This window comes from Gambusia affinis, linkage group LG22 (assembly GCF_019740435.1).
Source record: "Gambusia affinis linkage group LG22, SWU_Gaff_1.0, whole genome shotgun sequence".
NCBI lineage: Eukaryota > Metazoa > Chordata > Actinopteri > Cyprinodontiformes > Poeciliidae > Gambusia > Gambusia affinis.
The window spans coordinates 157,037-173,760 of record NC_057889.1 but is presented as its reverse complement, the minus strand read 5'-3'; the positions used below and the strand labels follow the sequence as shown (position 1 = coordinate 173,760).

Sequence of the window (16,724 nt, the reverse complement as noted above, 5' to 3'; positions counted from 1 at the left end):
TTTCTTTTATTTAAAGATTTATTAAAATATCTCTAACCCTCACAGCTGTTTCATTCTGTAGATGGTGCACTCCAGAGTTTACAGAGTTTCTTGTTAAAAATGTTTAAAGCCACTGATTTCCTTCACAGTTCTGCACTTCCTGTTGTTCTGCCACTGAAAGTCTGAAGAAATAACCTGGAGTTTGTTGATGGATTGGAGCAAAAGGTGGGAAAAGGTGAGATCGTTAGAGGAACCAGCTGTTCGGACTCTGCTGACTTTCTCCCTCTGAGGCTCTTTTCTCTGAACCGCCAACTGGTGTCACAAAAACTCAATAAAAATCATTTTCATTCAGTTTTTTATTTTAAAATAATTTCTGATTTCCACCAGTCCAAGTTAAACTCCTCTTTGGTTGCCCCCGGTGATCACTGTCCAACGAGATCACGCCAACAACCTGCAGGTGAACCAATCAAATGAAGCGATGAGATGGTTGAATACACAGTGTTCAGTAGGATCGCTCAGCATCCACCGGTTCTGCTGGCGCCGCGCTGCACTCTGGGCGTCGCCCTGAAACCGCCTCCAGGCAGCTGATTGGCTGATGGACTCAAGTATAGGTGATGACATCATCAGCTTCACTCTCATTCTGACTGGAGAGAGTTGGACTTCCTGTTCCTGCAGAGAGAAAACCAGAAAAACAAGTCAGGAAGTAGACGGTACCGAAACTCAACTAGAACCACCACTGGTACCAGGTGAAGCAGACCTCCTGTCCCAGTTTACTTGGTCTTAAGGTCTTTTGTGGAACCAGTTGGTGGAACCAGTTTGTGGTCAGGACTCACATGGAGAGCTTCCTGGTCTGACTGTCCTTCATGCCGCTCCCACGCTCCATCGTCTTACTGCGCTGACCCAAGGTGCTGGTTCTGTGGTCCCGATGGTCCAGGGTGCTGGTTCTGTGCTCTCTCTCCTCCAGGGAACTGGTTCTGTGCTCCATCATGTGGTTCCGGTGGTCTCGGTTCCCGGTCCTGTGGTCCAGGGTGCTGGTTCTGTGCTCTCTCTGCTCCAGCAGGCTGGCCTGGTCCAGGAGGCTGGTTGTTTTGCTTCGGATCAGAACCGGCATGGAAGAGGTGGACTGGGTTGTCAAGGTGAAATGGGCGGTCCTCACTGAGTCATCTGTGGGAACAGGAAGTGATGTAAGAGCAGAAACAATCATATAGAGAGTCCAGGTGACTGTGAGGTGAGCAACTACCTCTGGTGGATTTCCCAAGACCCGAAGAACCGCTGAGATCTTTGGCCTTCCTGAATCACACAGAAAATCCAGAACATGTTAGTCAGGATCGTCAGCTCTACAGAACCTGGACTGGTCTGGTTTGAACTGGTCTGGACTGGAATAAATCATGTATTTGATGTCATTTGCTGGTACTGGTGGGGTTTGTAACTGAAAGAAAAAAAACAGCGGCTGGTGAAATGTCTGAGTGGCCGGTAAAGTATTTTTAATTTCCACCCCTGGTCCAAACGAAAGAATATTGTCTCTATCTGGACCGGCTCTCCTCCTCGGCTGGCCGGCGATCTCAGTGGAGGATTTGCTGCTCTAGATACAGCGCCGTATCAGAGCCTGGTTGTTACGGGATCTGACTGACTGACTGAGTTCACCGCCTTCGCTGGCCTCATCCGGTTGTTCCCTTCCTGCTGCTGTCACTTCATCAACCGTCCGTCTGTTTACTTTCAGAGAAACTCCTGTTAGTTTATGAATTATGGAGTGCTTAGCAACTCAGATCAACTGGAACATTTTAAAGTGTAGGTTTTTTCTTTTGCTCTTTTCTTTGGTTTTGTTGTTTTGTTTGATTTTCTTCTAATTTGTGTAAAGAACTTAGAACTGCCTTGTTGCTAAAAATGGGCTACATAAGTACAGTTGTCTTACCCACCCAATTGCTTAGCTTGAAACTGTGGCTCTTGTGAATGAGTGAATGTGGTGAAAATATGACTTTGAAAAGCGAACCCCAATTATTGCTGTTCATTTTAACTGTGACTTTGGTGAACGATTCTTACGGTCTGTCTGAGTTGACGGGTTTGGACGAAGTCGGCTGGCTGCTGAGGGACCGACTCCGAGACAGTTTAGCCTTCCTCGTCTCTTTACCTAGACACAGAGGAGACGCATGACCACCATGACCATCATCATCATCATCATCATCATCATGACCTTACCAGAGGACGAGCTTCCTGTTGAAGAGGACACAGACATGGACTTTGCAGAGGACAGACTGGTCTTGCTGTCTCTTCCTGTCAGAGAAACGTTTTTAACAGAGCTGAGTTGGAAACTGCTGGAGATTCTGGGAACAAATGAAAGTTCAGCTCACGTTTTCTCTCCACGTGTTTGTCAGAGTTCAGCTTTCCATCGCTCTGCTGCCGCTCCAGCTGCTCCTGGCAACACAGCGCACATCCATAAAACCGGCCAAACACAAAACCTCCGTCACCAACACACTCACCATCTCCAGCAGCAGCATCTCCTCCTTCTCCTTCTTCTGGTCCAGCAGGTCCCACTCGTGTCTCTTATGAAACTGCAGACAAACACAACACATCCAGGTGAGCAGCAGCCGTGGAGGAGACGCCTCTGTCGCTCAGCTGTCCGTGATCTGGACCCTTACAGGCTCAGACAGGTCCAGTTTGTCCAGTTCCAACACTGTCTGAAAGTATGAAAGACAATTGTTAAACTCCAAACATTAAACACACAAATAGCTGACTGGTTCCCAGTGCAGACTGGTCTCAGGTCTGACTCACCTTGCGGATCATGGCCACAACGTCTTTATCTTTCTCTCGACAGAGAAACTTCTGGACGCAGAAATCCAGTCTCTGCAGCAGCAGCTTGTCAGCTGGCAGGCGGAGGGACGACCGTAACCGCGGCAACAGCTGACAGAGCTTGTACCTGAGAGGACAGGTGAGACATCAGGAGGAGGACAGGTGAGACATCAGGAGGAGGACAGGTGAGACAAGGGAGCTCTTCAGAGAGAACAGCGCTGCCCTACCTGACGTTGGCGACAGGGTCGTGGACGAGTTCCAGCGCTGGGATCAGGAAATGTTTGTTGAAGTATTTTCTGGAGAAAATCTCTGTGGCGATTTCACAAACATCCAGGAACCTCAGGCGGTTCCAGTAGCTGCGGCCTTGAGCGAGATCTGAGGACAGAAACAGTTGGTTTAATCACAGAGCTGACACGATCGACCAGACAACACCTGGTTCAGGTGAGCAGGCTGGTTTAGCTTAGCTAAGTTTCTGCAGCAGAATTGCTCTGACCTCGGATCAGCCGCTCCATCATCTCCTGACGCTGCTCCTGCTTACGGTTGTAGCGCAGGAACGTGCAGAAGGTCCGAGCCGCTTCTTTCTGTACCGGTAGCACTTTCTACAGCCGGGAGGAAGCAGAGCAGAGTTACCTGTTGGTCACCTGGCTCACCAGAGGATGATGCGACGCCGACAGTGCTGACATTGGTGGTGAGGATGATGAAGATCCGAACAGAGAAGGTTTGGTGCAGCAGCTCTCCAGGCAGCAGTCTGGACAGGCAGCTGTAGCGATGCAGCAGCTTCTCATGCAGCCGCCAACGCAGAGAAGATCCAACTTTCTGTTCGGCCGCCAGCAGCGCAGACAGCAGCTCTGGGAGCTGAGGCGAACCGCAGACAGTCCACCAGAGATCCATGGGAGCACCGAAGGGTGGGGATCCAACGCAAGAGAAGAGGAACCATCCAGGAACAGAGGAGAAAAAAGTCAGAACCCAGGCAGAGGAACCACATGAAGAACCTGAGGAGAACTTAGGTTTCCTCACCTTGTTGTCCAGGATTAGATTGTCTCCTCTAGAGAGGACCACCTCCAGAGTTTCATCTAGGTGGTTCATCAGCGCATCCAGAACCTCAACAAGCATCAGTTGAAGAACATAAACATAAAAACAGCAGAAGGTTTGAAATCGAGTCCAAAGACATTTCCAACAAACACCAATAGGGGGCAGTTTCAGCGGTGGCTACTTCCTTGTCGCAGGAACCTGCATCCTTTCTGAAGCTACTGACCTGATTAGTGATAGGCTGACAAATGAGAAGGAGAGTCCTCTCAAGCCTTAGTGTGGATAGCCTGCTCTGCTGGCTAACGCTAGCCTCTCTGTGCTAATGGCCAGAGGAGGAAGGTGATCCAGTGGATGACCAGCCTAGACATGCTAGACACCTAGCTTCCCAGTGCTAACACTAGTGAATACTCTCCTTCTCACTTGGTGGTGGAGGCCTATCATCAGTAAGATCTGTAGCTCCTATTGAAATAGCCTCCTGCAATCAGAGGAAAGATTTCTTCTGCATCACGTTCATGCAGCTGATCTTCACTCTGAGCCTCAGCAGGTCTGCATTTCCTTAGAGAGAACATTCTGAAGAGGTCTGCAGACCAGCCAACACTGAGCAGGAGTTCTGCTGTGTGGCAGCTAGTCACAGTAATAAGGAAAATATTTAAAGCACCAGTTGGATCCAGTGGATCAATTTACTCTGAAATATAGGAACATGATTCCCTGTGACATCACAGGAAGCATGGTCGTGACCTCTCACCTCCAGAGCACTGTCTTGGAGCAGCAACAGGAGCTCCTTGTGGACTACATGGACATTAGACCCGAGCAGCTTCACCACCTGCCAGAAAAGGCAACATTGTGAGATAAAGTGACAGGAAACACCAAGCAGACGGGGGTACAGGTGATTCTCACCTGGTGGAAGCTGGCTGCTACACTTCGGCGAACGCTGACCTCTGGGTCGCTGCAAAGACCAGAGAAAGATGGATGGATGTCGCACAGGAAGTGGGCGGGGTCTACGAATGCCACCATGGCCTGGAGAGAGAAAAGAGAAACGGTTTTTGAACTACTAAAGAGCCCAGTGGTACTGAAATGCTGCAGTACCAACAAGACTAAAGGTTCTGGAACTGAAAAAGTACCAAAGGACCTGTTCTAAGTCTGTTTCCTCCTAAAAAGCTGAACCAGAGGTTCGAGGTTTGTAGGACCAAAGGTCAGAGGCCAGTTAGCATTCACACCTCCCAAACAAGCCGGGCTTTGACTAGGCAGATGGACTGGAGTTGGACAGGGCTGGTGTGCATCAACCCTAAAACTCTGGATTGCCCACTAAGCCTGAAAACCTGTGAAAGGGGAAGTGACAGCAGGACTACCAAAGAACCCTGGGAGTCGGTGAGTTTTTGAGTACCGGTAGGTTGTAGCAGCAGTTACAGCGGATCAGCGTGGACTCGCCAACATCCATCTGGTTTTCTTCAGTCGGCAGTCCAGTAATACACAGAACCTGAAACTTCTGCAGCAGGAGCCTCTTCTGCTCTTCTGACAGTGAACCTGAAGCACAGAGATCATCATCACACCTGGACAAACCAACCTTCAGGGACCTTCTCGCCTGTCGTCCCAGGTCTGTCCTCTGGGCTCAGGTTCTGTTGTAACTGTGTGGTCTAACCTGCCAATCCGCTGCAGAGCTTCCCAAACTGGAACGACAGCGACACCGTGATGCCTTCATCCACCTGTGATGAAACGTCACACGCTGACATCACCAGAGGAACCAGCAGGTGAAGTCGGTCATCTAACAAAGAGGAGGGGTTTTAAACAAGGTGCTGATGGAGAGCAGAGGTTCTGGTTTGGTCCGGACTCACCTCCGTCCATCATCTCCATCAGGCCGATGATGCTGTCGAAAGCGGCCAGGCGAACGCGGCTCTCCTCGTCGCCGGCGAGCTCCAGCAGCTCAGGGAGGAGCTCGGTTCTGGTGTCATCCACCCTGAAGGACACATGCTGGGTCAGTGGGGCAGAACCTCGCCGGTAAGGGTCGGCTGTGTTGACTTTCTGTTTACCCGATGGCTCTGGCCATGCTCTCCAGCTGACGGCACATGCAGACTCGGACCTCGGACTCTGTGTCCCGGCTCAGAGAACGGGCCAAAGGCAGCAGCTCCTTCTTCACTCTGACGAACAGAACCTCAGTCAGCAGGAGAGACAAACCGCTTTCAGACCAACTCTGCTGCGCGCCGCTCACATGAGAGAGTCAAACTTGCAGGAAGCCTTTCCTAGAATCCGACAGGCAGCCAGGCGAGCCTGAAGGGAGTGAGACAGCTGACTCTGGTAGAGGAGAGGGTTCAGCACCTGGGAACACAGAACCACCAAGGTCCGGATCACAGAACTACAGATTCTCTCTCTTGCTTTGATTTTTCATATCAGTGTATTCCCACTACTACAGTTCGGACTGAAACACATCTCGGACACTGAAAGTTTAACGAGTACATTCAAATCAATACAGAACTAGACCAGGGGTCTTCACATCCAGGCCTGGACCTTTAGAGGAGGTGAGTCAGCCGTTTGATTCAGGACCAAGGACACACCTGGCCATGCAGGGCCCTGGGCGCCTGGAGATGAAGACCGCTGAGCTAGACTGTTCATCACTCGGTGTGCTTAGTGCTAGAAACATTAAGGAGGGAAAATCAAGGACTGGACGGAAGCTTGTCCCTTTGATATTAAAGTTTTTTCAGCCAGGTGAAGGTGGAAAGGGCAAGATATACCTATAAAATAACCCTAGAAGGTTCTGTAAGCTGCCAGTCCGCTCCAGTGCTTCATGTCTTTATTAAAATTCTTCCCTTTAAATATGACGGATCAACAGGTGGACCCAGAACCTGGCCCGGTATACCTGAGAATTGTTCAGGAACCACTGACCTCCTGTTTGATGGTCTCTTTGGGCAGAGCGTTGATGGCCGACAGCAGAGTCTCCAACCAGGCACTGCTTACCACTAACAGACAGAAACCAGGTGAGTCCATCCAATCAGGACCTGGTGTCAGCAGGTAACATCAGGTCTGACTGTTTCACAAAACATCTGAGTCGTCACCAATCTGCTGACGGCTCTCATTAAAAGGCTCGGTCAAACCTAAAGAGCATTTCAGATTTCAGGTGAGGTTACCTGTGTCCCGGTGGTTCAGGTGGAGCAGCACCGTCTTCAGGATGGAGTAGGTGTGTGTGTGGATCAGGATGATGTCGTCCTGCAGGATGGTTAAAAACGAAGTCGCTGCTGCCAGCTGGATTTCAGCACCGGCTCCATTCAAGACCTCCTGGCTCACACAGGTGGGACAGGTGAGCTGCAGTGAAACCTTTCTTGAAGTCAAGTCATTGTCCTGTCCTCAGATTGTACATACCCGAACTTTTGGTACAACTCGACGGAAAGTCTCAGCTGGGTTCTGGCGGACGAGACTCGGCAGGTTGCTGATGACGCTGGCTCTCTGGACCTCCTGACCCACGCTGAGGAAAAAGGAGGAGGCGGTTCAAGAACACCTGAACGGAAAAACCTGGAGCTAGTTTGAGCACTTCTGGACTCTGGTTCTGTAATGCCCAATGAGTTCTCTTTGGGAATCAGTTCAGTAAACTAGTTCAGATCTTCTGGGAGAGAAGTGGTGATTAGCTGCAGAGTTTAATTAGCTGCAGAGTTTAGTGGGTCAAGGAAGAAGGACGGGAAGAGGGCATCAGAACTCTGACAGCTGGAGGCCAGAATGCATCCCAGAAACTCTGGTCCAGGACTACATTAAGCAACCTGTTTCCCTCCTGGCCTGTGGGGGCGCTGCATCTCTGAAGACACTGAGAGCAACTTTTTTCTTCATCACATGGAAACCAGATGGAGGCGTCAGATTTTAGTGTTGGAGGATTTCTCTTTAGTCTTTGGCTGAAGACCAGGAGACATTTCTGCTGCTAGCGCCAGGCTAACATGTTTGTTTCTCTGGTTCCTCTCTCTAGTGGTCAGTGGCTGAGAGGCAGGGAAGGCCATGCAGGTCTTCAGCCCATCACAGCAGAGTACATAACCTTTTCATCAGCAAGACTGGAGAACCTGCAAGCTCCTGAGGAGCTGATCCAGGTGTGTTGGACCAGGATCACACCTGTAGGTAGCAGGACACCCTGGAGGGCTGCAGCTCAGGATTATCATTAGCTTTCCTGCAGCCACACTGTTGGACATGTGGACTCTAAATTCTTAGATCCTCTATTTTAACTCCCAGAGATGGTAGTCAGATCATCACCTGCATCGCATCAGGATAATAATGACCTGGGCTCCAACCACCTCATGATGACCTCACCTGAGCAGGTAAACGGCTCTCTCCACGTCATTCAGGTCTTCATCCACAGTCAGCTGATCAATCTCCTCTGCTGTCTGAAAGAAGAAACATGAAAACATCTCTGAGGCTCCGCCTACACCACACTGATACCACGCCCACATCACTACATTCAGAAGAGGAAACTTTGACATCTGTTCAGTTATTGATTAATTATTAATCAGGTGGTGACCAGATCACCTGCAGAAGTAGCACTGTTCAACAAGTTTTACTGTCATGGTCTGCATGTTCTCATATAGACCCCAGATGAACCCTAATGGGCCATAAATGAACCCTAAATGAACCCTGAATTGACCCTAAATTGACCCTAAATTGACCCTACCTAGGGGTACATGAGGCAGCTGACTCCTTACTAAACCCTCAACTTGTTACAGTGTTGATTGTTTAGAGTTTTATCGTTTTTTTATGCAAAACCTTGCAGCATTTTGTCCAAAATAAATTTCTCTATGGGACATTAAAGTCCAGATTTTCATGTCTTCATTTCTTTGTTCCAAGAATTCAAGAATGAAAATACAAAGGTATTTTCATTCTTGAATTTTTGCTTCATATGTTCTAGTTTTTATCTCCCTCATGTTCTCATCCATTCATCCCTTTGCTTCCTCATGTCTGATGTAACCCTCCTTCTTCATGTCTCCATGTTTTCTTTACTTCTTTCTTGGTCCAGACTCCAGACTCTGAAGTGTCAGCTGTAGATCTTCTTCTTCTTCTTCTGTGAATTTCAACTGAATTGTTTTTTACGGATCGGGAGATGAACTCTTGTCTTTGTTTGGTCCTCCGGCTTTTCGCGGATCGATCAGTGATTGATTGGTTTTTCTGCAGCTGTCCTGGTTCTGCTGACTCAGTGCAGAGCGGAGATCCTGGAACCGGTCTGTCCGTCCGGGTCTCTGCGCTGCCGGCGGACAGACCGACAAACTGCGTCACTCTGCGCACATCGCGGGTTTCCCTCCGCTTCCTGCCGCTTCACCCAGCATGTTCCCCCATCACCACCATCATCACCAGCAGCAGCGCCTTCATCATGCCCCCCGTCATGTGAACGCCGCTCCCGGTCCCACCTACCTTCAGGCTCCTGCGGATCGGCCGGTCGATGAAGGCCAGCTCCTGGAGTTCCTCCGGCGGCCCGCCGGGCGGTCCGGGCGGGCTCAGAGTCATCCTGCCGGGGAACATCTGCTCACTGGAACCGGCCCAGTCGCTCTCTGGTTGTTACTGGGAGAGCGGGCGGTGGAGCTCAGCACCATCCATCCCTGGCGAGAGGATGGGGGCGGACACGGGGAGGGGGGCAGGGGGGGGTGTCTCTCTCCGTTTCCAAGGAGATCCCGTCCGCGGCGGAGCCGACGTCACAGTACTTCCGCTTACCGGTTTAAACCGTGAGCTGGTCCAAACGCTGCAGCGTGAAGAAAATAAAATCAGAAACCAGATTTGAAATTGCCTTCATTCAATCCAGATTATAATCTCAAATTCTCACAAATTAAGCCCTTAAAGATCAGAGGATCTGATTGGTCCAGAGGTTCCTACCAGGACCCTTCAGAACCAGCCTGTAGGTTCTGTTGGTTCTAGCAACGAAGTGAACAGACTGGATTAGATAATCCTGATCTGTTCCTGCAGTCACAGCACTGAGGGACCTGTCTTTAACTCACCTGTCTAACTCACCTGTCTAACTCACCTGTCTTTAACTCACCTGTCTAACTCACCTGTCTTTAACTCACCTGTCTGTAACTCACCTGTCTAACTCACCTGTCTGTAACTCACCTGTCTAACTCACCTGTCTGTAACTCACCTGTCTAACTCACCTGTCTTTAACTCACCTGTCTAACTCACCTGTCTCTAACTCACCTGTCTAACTCACCTGTCTTTAACTCACCTGTCTGTAACTCACCTGTCTAACTCACCTGTCTAACTCACCTGTCTGTAACTCACCTGTCTGTAACTCACCTGTCTAACTCACCTGTCTGTAACTCACCTGTCTAACTCACCTGTCTGTAACTCACCTGTCTAAGTCACCTGTCTAACTCACCTGTCTGTAACTCACCTGTCTAACTCACCTGTCTGTAACTCACCTGTCTAACTCACCTGTCTGTAACTCACCTGTCTGTAACTCACCTGTCTAACTCACCTGTCTCTAACTCACCTGTCTAACTCACCTGTCTAACTCACCTGTCTGTAACTCACCTGTCTGTAACTCACCTGTCTAACTCACCTGTCTGTAACTCACCTGTCTGTAACTCACCTGTCTGTAACTCACCTGTCTCTAACTCACCTGTCTAACTCACCTGTCTAACTCACCTGTCTGTAACTCACCTGTCTGTAACTCACCTGTCTGTAACTCACCTGTCTAACTCACCTGTCTCTAACTCACCTGTCTAACTCACCTGTCTTTAACTCACCTGTCTTTAACTCACCTGTCTAACTCAGCTGTCTGTAACTCACCTGTCTAACTCACCTGTCTGTAACTCACCTGTCTAACTCACCTGTCTAACTCACCTGTCTGTAACTCACCTGTCTAACTCACCTGTCTGTAACTCACCTGTCTAACTCACCTGTCTAACTCACCTGTCTGTAACTCACATGTCTAACTCACCTGTCTGTAACTCACCTGTCTAACTCACCTGTCTAACTCACCTGTCTGTAACTCACCTGTCTGTAACTCACCTGTCTGTAACTCACCTGTCTAACTCACCTGTCTCTAACTCACCTGTCTGTAACTCACCTGTCTGTAACTCACCTGTCTGTAACTCACCTGTCTAACTCACCTGTCTGTAACTCACCTGTCTCTAACTCACCTGTCTAACTCACCTGTCTAACTCACCTGTCTTTAACTCACCTGTCTGTAACTCACCTGTCTGTAACTCACCTGTCTAACTCACCTGTCTAACTCACCTGTCTCTAACTCACCTGTCTAACTCACCTGTCTAACTCACCTGTCTTTAACTCACCTGTCTGTAACTCACCTGTCTGTAACTCACCTGTCTAACTCACCTGTATTTAACTCTCCTGTCTTTAACTCACCTGTCTCTAACTCACCTGTCTAACTCACCTGTCTGTAACTCACCTGTCTCTAACTCACCTGTCTAACTCACCTGTCTAACTCACCTGTCTCTAACTCACCTGTCTGTAACTCACCTGTCTGTAACTCACCTGTCTAACTCACCTGTCTTTAACTCTCCTGTCTTTAACTCACCTGTCTCTAACTCACCTGTCTAACTCACCTGTCTTTAACTCTCCTGTCTCTAACTCACCTGTCTTCTCACCTGGACTTCCTGCCGTCCCGTCTCTCTCTTCCTGCGGATCTGGGAGGTTTCCTGGTTTCTGGCCAGCAGAGTTTCAGTTTCTCGGCTCACTAACGCTGCAGCTCATGAAACTTCTGACCCGTTATGTTCCAGTCCGTCTCTGAGAGCCGCTGCTTCGTCTTGGAACCAGGACCAGAACTTGAACTGTAGAATCCCGGATCCTGATGGACAGTTTGACAGGTAGGACTGGTTCTGAAGGTTTTTTCTGAGTGGGTCAGGAAGCTGCAGGTTCTGACTCTTTTCATTTTACGGAACCGATTCATAACAAACGGGTCAAAAGGTTCTTCTGAAAAATTTAACAAAAAGAAAAAATGGATCAAAGATTTGCAAACATTCACAGCATCAGGCTGGGGTCGAAACACAGATTCTCTTTCTGGGTTTGGTTCTGACATTAGAACAGGTCCAGTTCTCTGGTTCTGGTGGTTTTGACCCGACAAACCCAGGACTCTATTTCTGGTTCTGGTGTCCTGGTTTCGGGTCTGTAACATTTGCAGCCTCAGGTTGAGTTTCTTCTGCAGCTTCCAGACAGAAATCGGAGCCGCTGACGGTTCTGGATGTTTCTGTGTCTCTGTGGGTCAAAGGTCAGCAGCTTCTCAAGTGTCTGAAAGTTTTGGCTCCAGCACAGTGAACAGAACCACAGCTGACCTGGCAAGCCTGGGGCCTCATTCCAGCAGGTTGTCCTGAAGTGACCGATCCGGACACTTAGAGGGAAACGGCACCTGATCCAACATGGCCGCCTCTGAGGTCAACCTGGAGGACTTCAGCGTTTACGCTCACCTGGCCGACGAAGAGCTGGTCCAAATCGCCGTGGAGAGAAGTCTGTCTGACATACATCAGCAAACAGACACTGATCAGAGGTCAGCACCAAGGGCCCGGCCTCCAGAACCCAGAAACCCAGAACCCCCCACCGACCCGCCACGATCACAACACATCCAGAACTGTGCCAACCCTCCAACCGCCCTCACCCAGTTCCTCTACAGCCCCCTCAACAGGTGAGTTCAGCCGGAGGGCTTCCAGCACACCTGGGAACCAGCCGGTAAACGATACTAATGACCAATAAACAATGACAACTATTAAACATTTAAAATCAGTAAATAAAACAACCACAAAATATTAGGTTAAACAGAACCAGTCAGGCTGTTAGAACTGAATGTTCTACTCGTGTTCTGGTTCTGCTGCAGAGAGTCCAGTTCTCTGCTGAAGCTCATCATGGACGGAGACGCTGAGGCTTTAATGGACCTGGTCCGGCAGCGGCCCAGCAGTCTGACCGAGCCCTGCAGCCAAGGCTGGGTCGCTATCCATGAAGCTGCCTACTACGGACAGCTGCAGTGTGTCCGGATCCTGCTCAGAGGTTAGGGTTCTGATGGTTCTGATGGTTCTGATGGATGGGTCTGATGGGTCTGATGTGCCACTGCAGCGCCCCCTGTCTTTTATATTTAGCTGTGCATCTGCCCGTAGCCCTCAGCAATAAAAGGAAATGGGTAGAATATTGCCCACACACTCAATGTTTAGTTTGAGCTGAACAGACATTTAATCTCCGCCAGAGGGCGCTGTAGGCTCGGTGTGTAGAGTCAGAATCAGTGAAAGGCTTCATATTTAAACGTCTATGTGAGGACAGCAGTGACTGACTTGGCAGATCCCAAATATTTTTACTGAACTCATTTAAAGTATTAATATTTCTGATTTGAGACTGCAGACATACAAAGGCAGTTTATTTTGTTCCACGAAGAAGGAGCTTTGGTTCCGAAGTGAAGGGTTATGATTGTTTGGATGCTCTAACCTCTGACCTCTGACCTCAGTTGACCCCAGCTCAGTGAACAGGTGTACGCTGAATAATGAAACTGCTCTGCTGCTCGCTGCTCTCCGAGGAAACGCTTCCTGTGTCGAGTTCCTCCTGAAGCACGGAGCCAACGTGAATACTGCCAACAAGCTCCGAGAAACGCCTCTGTTTCTAGGTGAGCTCTGACATCACAGTGACATCACACACAGAAGCTGAATACCTGTGTTCTGTCCAACACCTGTTGCTGCTTGTCAGCCTGTGAAAATCCAAACGAAGAGGTTGTGGAGTTGCTGCTCAGGTACGGAGCTCAGGTGAACCTCAGCAGCATTCAGGGTGAGAGTCCTCTGCACGAAGCCTGTAGACACGGCGACCTGATGGTCTGCAGGCGGCTGCTGGACGCCGGCGCCAACCTGAAAGCCAGGAACGTCTACCAGATCCAGCCAGTGTTCAGCGCCGCCCAGAACGGAAACGCAGAGACCCTGCAGCTGCTTGTTCAGAGAGGTGAGTCCAGCAGGGGCGCTTAGAAATATCTACTGCGGCCTCCAGCTGACCGGCGGCCTCCAGCTGACCGGCGGCTTCCAGGTGCTCAGTGTCTTCATGTTTTGCAGGTGCAGATGCAAACGAACAGGCAGGAGATGGAGCTTCTCCGCTTTATGAGGCCTGCAAAAACGGCCACTTCTCAGTGGTGCAGGCGCTGCTCACTCTGAAGGCTGACCCTAACCGAGCCACCAACTCCGGCCTGCTGCCTCTTCATGTGGCTGTGAGGAACGACCACAAACGGTCAGAAACGCTCCGATGGGTTCCCTGCATGCGTTCTTTCAGAAGCCAGGCTGAAGGAACCAAGTTATGCATGACGAACTCCAACGTCCGGTCAGGTGTTGAGTTCTGCTGGATCCATTGGAGTCTTTATCTGCAGATGTTCTGGGGTGGTTCTGCCATCAGCCCCAGACTGACCCTTCTCCGGTGAATAACAGCGGTCTCTCTGTTTACAGAATTGTATCCTTGCTGATCCCGCTCACCAGCCGGGTCAGAATCAGGACCTGTGGCATTAGCCCCCTGCACATCGCCGCAGACAGGAACAGGGACGAGATTCTGGAGCTGCTGATTGAGTCGGGCTTCGACGTCAACGCCGAGCTGTCGGAGGAACATTCCCAGATGTACGAGGACAGGCGGAGCACCGCCCTGTACTTCTCCGTCTCCAACGGAAACCTGGAAGCCGCCGAGATGCTGCTGGAAGCCGGAGCCGACCCCAACCTGGACATCTTCAACCCTCTGTTGATCGCCGTCCGGCTGGGCTGGACCGACATGGCGGAGCTGCTGGTGCGGTACGGCGCCGACGTCAACGCTCAGATGTCCACGCAGCCGTCCTCGTTCCCGTCGGCCATCCTGCTCGGCATGGAGTCTCCGCCCATCCTCAAACTGCTGCTGGACAACGGCTGCGACGCCCGACTCTGCTTCCGGTGTGAGTATGGCCTCCAACCGCATCCGACCGTCGCTCCGTCACGCCATCCCACTGAAGAACTGCAGGTGAACCAGCGCTCCCAGCCGCAGCACTGCATCCAGGTGAGCTACTAGCATCTAGGTGAGCTACTAGCATCCAGGTGAGCTGCTAGCATCCAGGTGAGCTGCTAGCATCCATCCATCTTCTCAGACACATAAACTTCAGCAGCATCAAAGTCCAGAAGGTTTGATGTGGGTGTGATTTTGGGAATTCACGATTTTTCTATACATCATTTTTGAGATCAGACACTGGTGTTGGACGGAATTGCTGGTCTTACTGTTTCCGCTCTACTTCAGTGTTGCGCCATGGTGTTGATGTTCTGTGTGTTCCAGTACTGCCAGGCCATCTCCAGCTCATGTTTCTGCCGGATATCCGGCCCCATCATCTCCATGCTGCTGGACTACGTCGGCCACGCCCGTCTCTGCTCTCAACTTCTGGAGATTCTGGACAGTCGCAGCGATTGGGCGTCCATCAAACTGAAAGCTGGTAGGATGAATTACCTGCATTGTCAGAATTTTAACAAGCACTTATTACCATTTAAAGCAGAATCACAGCAAAAGACCTGACATCCTGTCAGACATGTTTTGGGGCTAAGCTTCCTCCTGTGTCTGCTCTTCCTCAGCTCCTCCTCATCCTCTGATGCAGCTCTGCAGGCTGAAGATCCGGTTCCTCCTCGGAGTTCAGAGACTCAAACTGATCCACACTCTCCCACTTCCTGTCCGGCTCATCCGCTTCCTTCGCTACGACGTGTGCTGCCGACTCACCTGAGATCAGGCGACACACCTGTCCCTGACTTCATGCTTGGACCTGTTTATTTCTGCTTATGCATCTGCTGAGGTACAGCAGCCATGTTGGGACATTTTTAGTGAAGACGGACTCTGCCAGGAAGCCGAACCGGGCCTTAATTTATCCGACCAGAACCATCACATAAAATTTGATGATTCCAACGGCGCTCCATGTTTCTGCCAGACTCTGGAGCTCAGGGCGGACTGCAGCCAGACTGACGGACAGAACCTCCGTCCAGGTTTCTGGATCAGAAACCTCTCTGATCCAGAGGTTTCTGATATGAAACGGTGATGTGATTTTGTTGGAGGTTGTGTTTTCTGAAGCGACACTAGGGGGCGCCAGAGAAGCCGTTTCTGTGTGAATCAGAGCTTTCAGTCTCTCTGCAGCAGAAGCTTTTCAGCCCTGAAGGAAAAAGTCAATAATTAATCCGCTCTATGTCTCTGACCATAAATGTTCCAAGCATTTACATATCAATAAATATTGATTATCTATCATACTGTCTATAAAGCAAGCAGGAGGAGATGAGAAGGAGGTTTGTTCCTATGAAAACGTTTCTGGAAGCTGTCGGTCTGCGACTCCTCTCCCTTCAGAGAGAAAACGGACCTGAAAACCTTCCGGGTCCAGAGTCCTCGCTGCCTCAGGTGTTTCATCAGAACCTGGAGGATAATCCAGATTTATTCTGGAAGCAGAGCTGCAGCAGAATATAACCTTAATTATAAACTAGCCACACTTAGTGGAAGAATATTCTACCTGGTTAAAGAAATTCTGTTCAGTCTCTTAATAATGTTTCACTTGGATAAAGATGGTACCATGAAGGCTGAAAATTTAGGATTTTATTGGCAGTTAAAAACCATCTGAGGTTGGATTTTGTGGAAATAATTCTTTCCCTTTCTGTAAACCTGAATCCTTAAAAATCTGAAGCTGAATATTTCTTAATGTTTCTCTGACTCAAAGATGTTGAGTTGCTGTAACATGTTTTTTGATTACATTGAACTGAAACGTTTTGATTGAGCTGAACTATTAGTTTGTTCCTGTAAATAACTTAAAGTCTGGCGCTGCCTTGCCTCTGACCTCTGACCCCTGACCCTGAAAGGACAGGCAGCTTTACATGATGGATTGCTTAACAACAATTTAACAAGAATTAGTACTTCTGTTTAAAATTTACATAATGATAATTTTATGATATTTGAAAAAAATATTATAGCTAACATCACTGATGAGGAAACTATTCCATAATCATAGTACACGAATGTATTTTTATACG

The 16,724-nt window shown here is 49.6% G+C and overlaps 2 protein-coding genes across 10 annotated transcripts; one reads left to right on the top strand and one right to left on the bottom strand.

Annotated features, from left to right (window-relative positions):
* Nucleotides 1-317: 317 nt before the first annotated feature.
* ppp4r4 (protein phosphatase 4, regulatory subunit 4) lies at nt 318-11,486 on the bottom strand. Of its 7 annotated transcripts, none has more exons than XM_044106625.1 (28): nt 10,971-11,035; nt 10,814-10,843; nt 10,261-10,643; nt 9,166-9,883; nt 8,074-8,147; nt 7,147-7,249; nt 6,915-7,062; nt 6,673-6,785; nt 6,002-6,108; nt 5,823-5,930; nt 5,628-5,749; nt 5,435-5,557; nt 5,180-5,319; nt 4,693-4,812; nt 4,541-4,618; nt 3,784-3,867; nt 3,448-3,621; nt 3,260-3,365; nt 2,994-3,141; nt 2,749-2,893; nt 2,616-2,654; nt 2,457-2,528; nt 2,328-2,391; nt 2,176-2,250; nt 2,020-2,107; nt 1,220-1,269; nt 813-1,143; nt 318-648 (listed from the first exon to the last, which is right to left on the bottom strand). In XM_044106625.1, the coding sequence occupies exons 4-28, from the start codon at nt 9,271-9,273 to the stop codon at nt 615-617; spliced, it is 2,754 nt and encodes a 917-aa protein (XP_043962560.1). In that variant the 5' UTR covers nt 9,274-9,883; nt 10,261-10,643; nt 10,814-10,843; nt 10,971-11,035; the 3' UTR covers nt 318-614. The 7 variants fall into 7 exon arrangements, with proteins under 7 accessions (XP_043962560.1, XP_043962559.1, XP_043962563.1 ...); XM_044106624.1 differs by having other exon boundaries at nt 9,166-9,911; nt 10,276-10,643; XM_044106628.1 differs by having other exon boundaries at nt 2,328-2,385; nt 9,166-9,911; nt 10,276-10,643.
* Nucleotides 11,437-16,465, top strand: LOC122825312 (ankyrin repeat and SOCS box protein 2-like). Of its 3 annotated transcripts, none has more exons than XM_044106641.1 (9): nt 11,437-11,573; nt 11,975-12,385; nt 12,575-12,744; nt 13,193-13,348; nt 13,429-13,674; nt 13,788-14,043; nt 14,166-14,736; nt 15,007-15,160; nt 15,297-16,465. In XM_044106641.1, the coding sequence occupies exons 2-9, from the start codon at nt 12,123-12,125 to the stop codon at nt 15,440-15,442; spliced, it is 1,962 nt and encodes a 653-aa protein (XP_043962576.1). In that variant the 5' UTR covers nt 11,437-11,573; nt 11,975-12,122; the 3' UTR covers nt 15,443-16,465. The 3 variants fall into 3 exon arrangements, with proteins under 3 accessions (XP_043962576.1, XP_043962577.1, XP_043962575.1); XM_044106642.1 differs by having other exon boundaries at nt 13,782-13,953; XM_044106640.1 differs by having other exon boundaries at nt 13,782-14,043.
* Nucleotides 16,466-16,724: the final 259 nt, after the last annotated feature.

What these genes read in the sequence shown, in the direction of transcription:
- ppp4r4 (XM_044106627.1), bottom strand. Translation starts at nt 9,273, where the DNA reads ATGTTCCCCGGCAGGATGACTCTGAGCCCGCCCGGACCGCCCGGCGGG. An exon ending in TGCAAGTTTGACTCTCTCAT is followed by an intron (nt 5,931 to 6,001) that starts GTGAGCGGCGCG and finishes TCTGTTCGTCAG; the next exon opens with AGTGAAGAAGGAGCTGCTGC. An exon ending in GCTCTGCAGCGGATTGGCAG is followed by an intron (nt 5,320 to 5,434) that starts GTTAGACCACAC and finishes TCTGTGCTTCAG; the next exon opens with GTTCACTGTCAGAAGAGCAG.
- LOC122825312 (XM_044106640.1), top strand. Translation starts at nt 12,123, where the DNA reads ATGGCCGCCTCTGAGGTCAACCTGGAGGACTTCAGCGTTTACGCTCAC. An exon ending in TGTCCGGATCCTGCTCAGAG is followed by an intron (nt 12,745 to 13,192) that starts GTTAGGGTTCTG and finishes CTCTGACCTCAG; the next exon opens with TTGACCCCAGCTCAGTGAAC. An exon ending in AGAAACGCCTCTGTTTCTAG is followed by an intron (nt 13,349 to 13,428) that starts GTGAGCTCTGAC and finishes GCTGCTTGTCAG; the next exon opens with CCTGTGAAAATCCAAACGAA.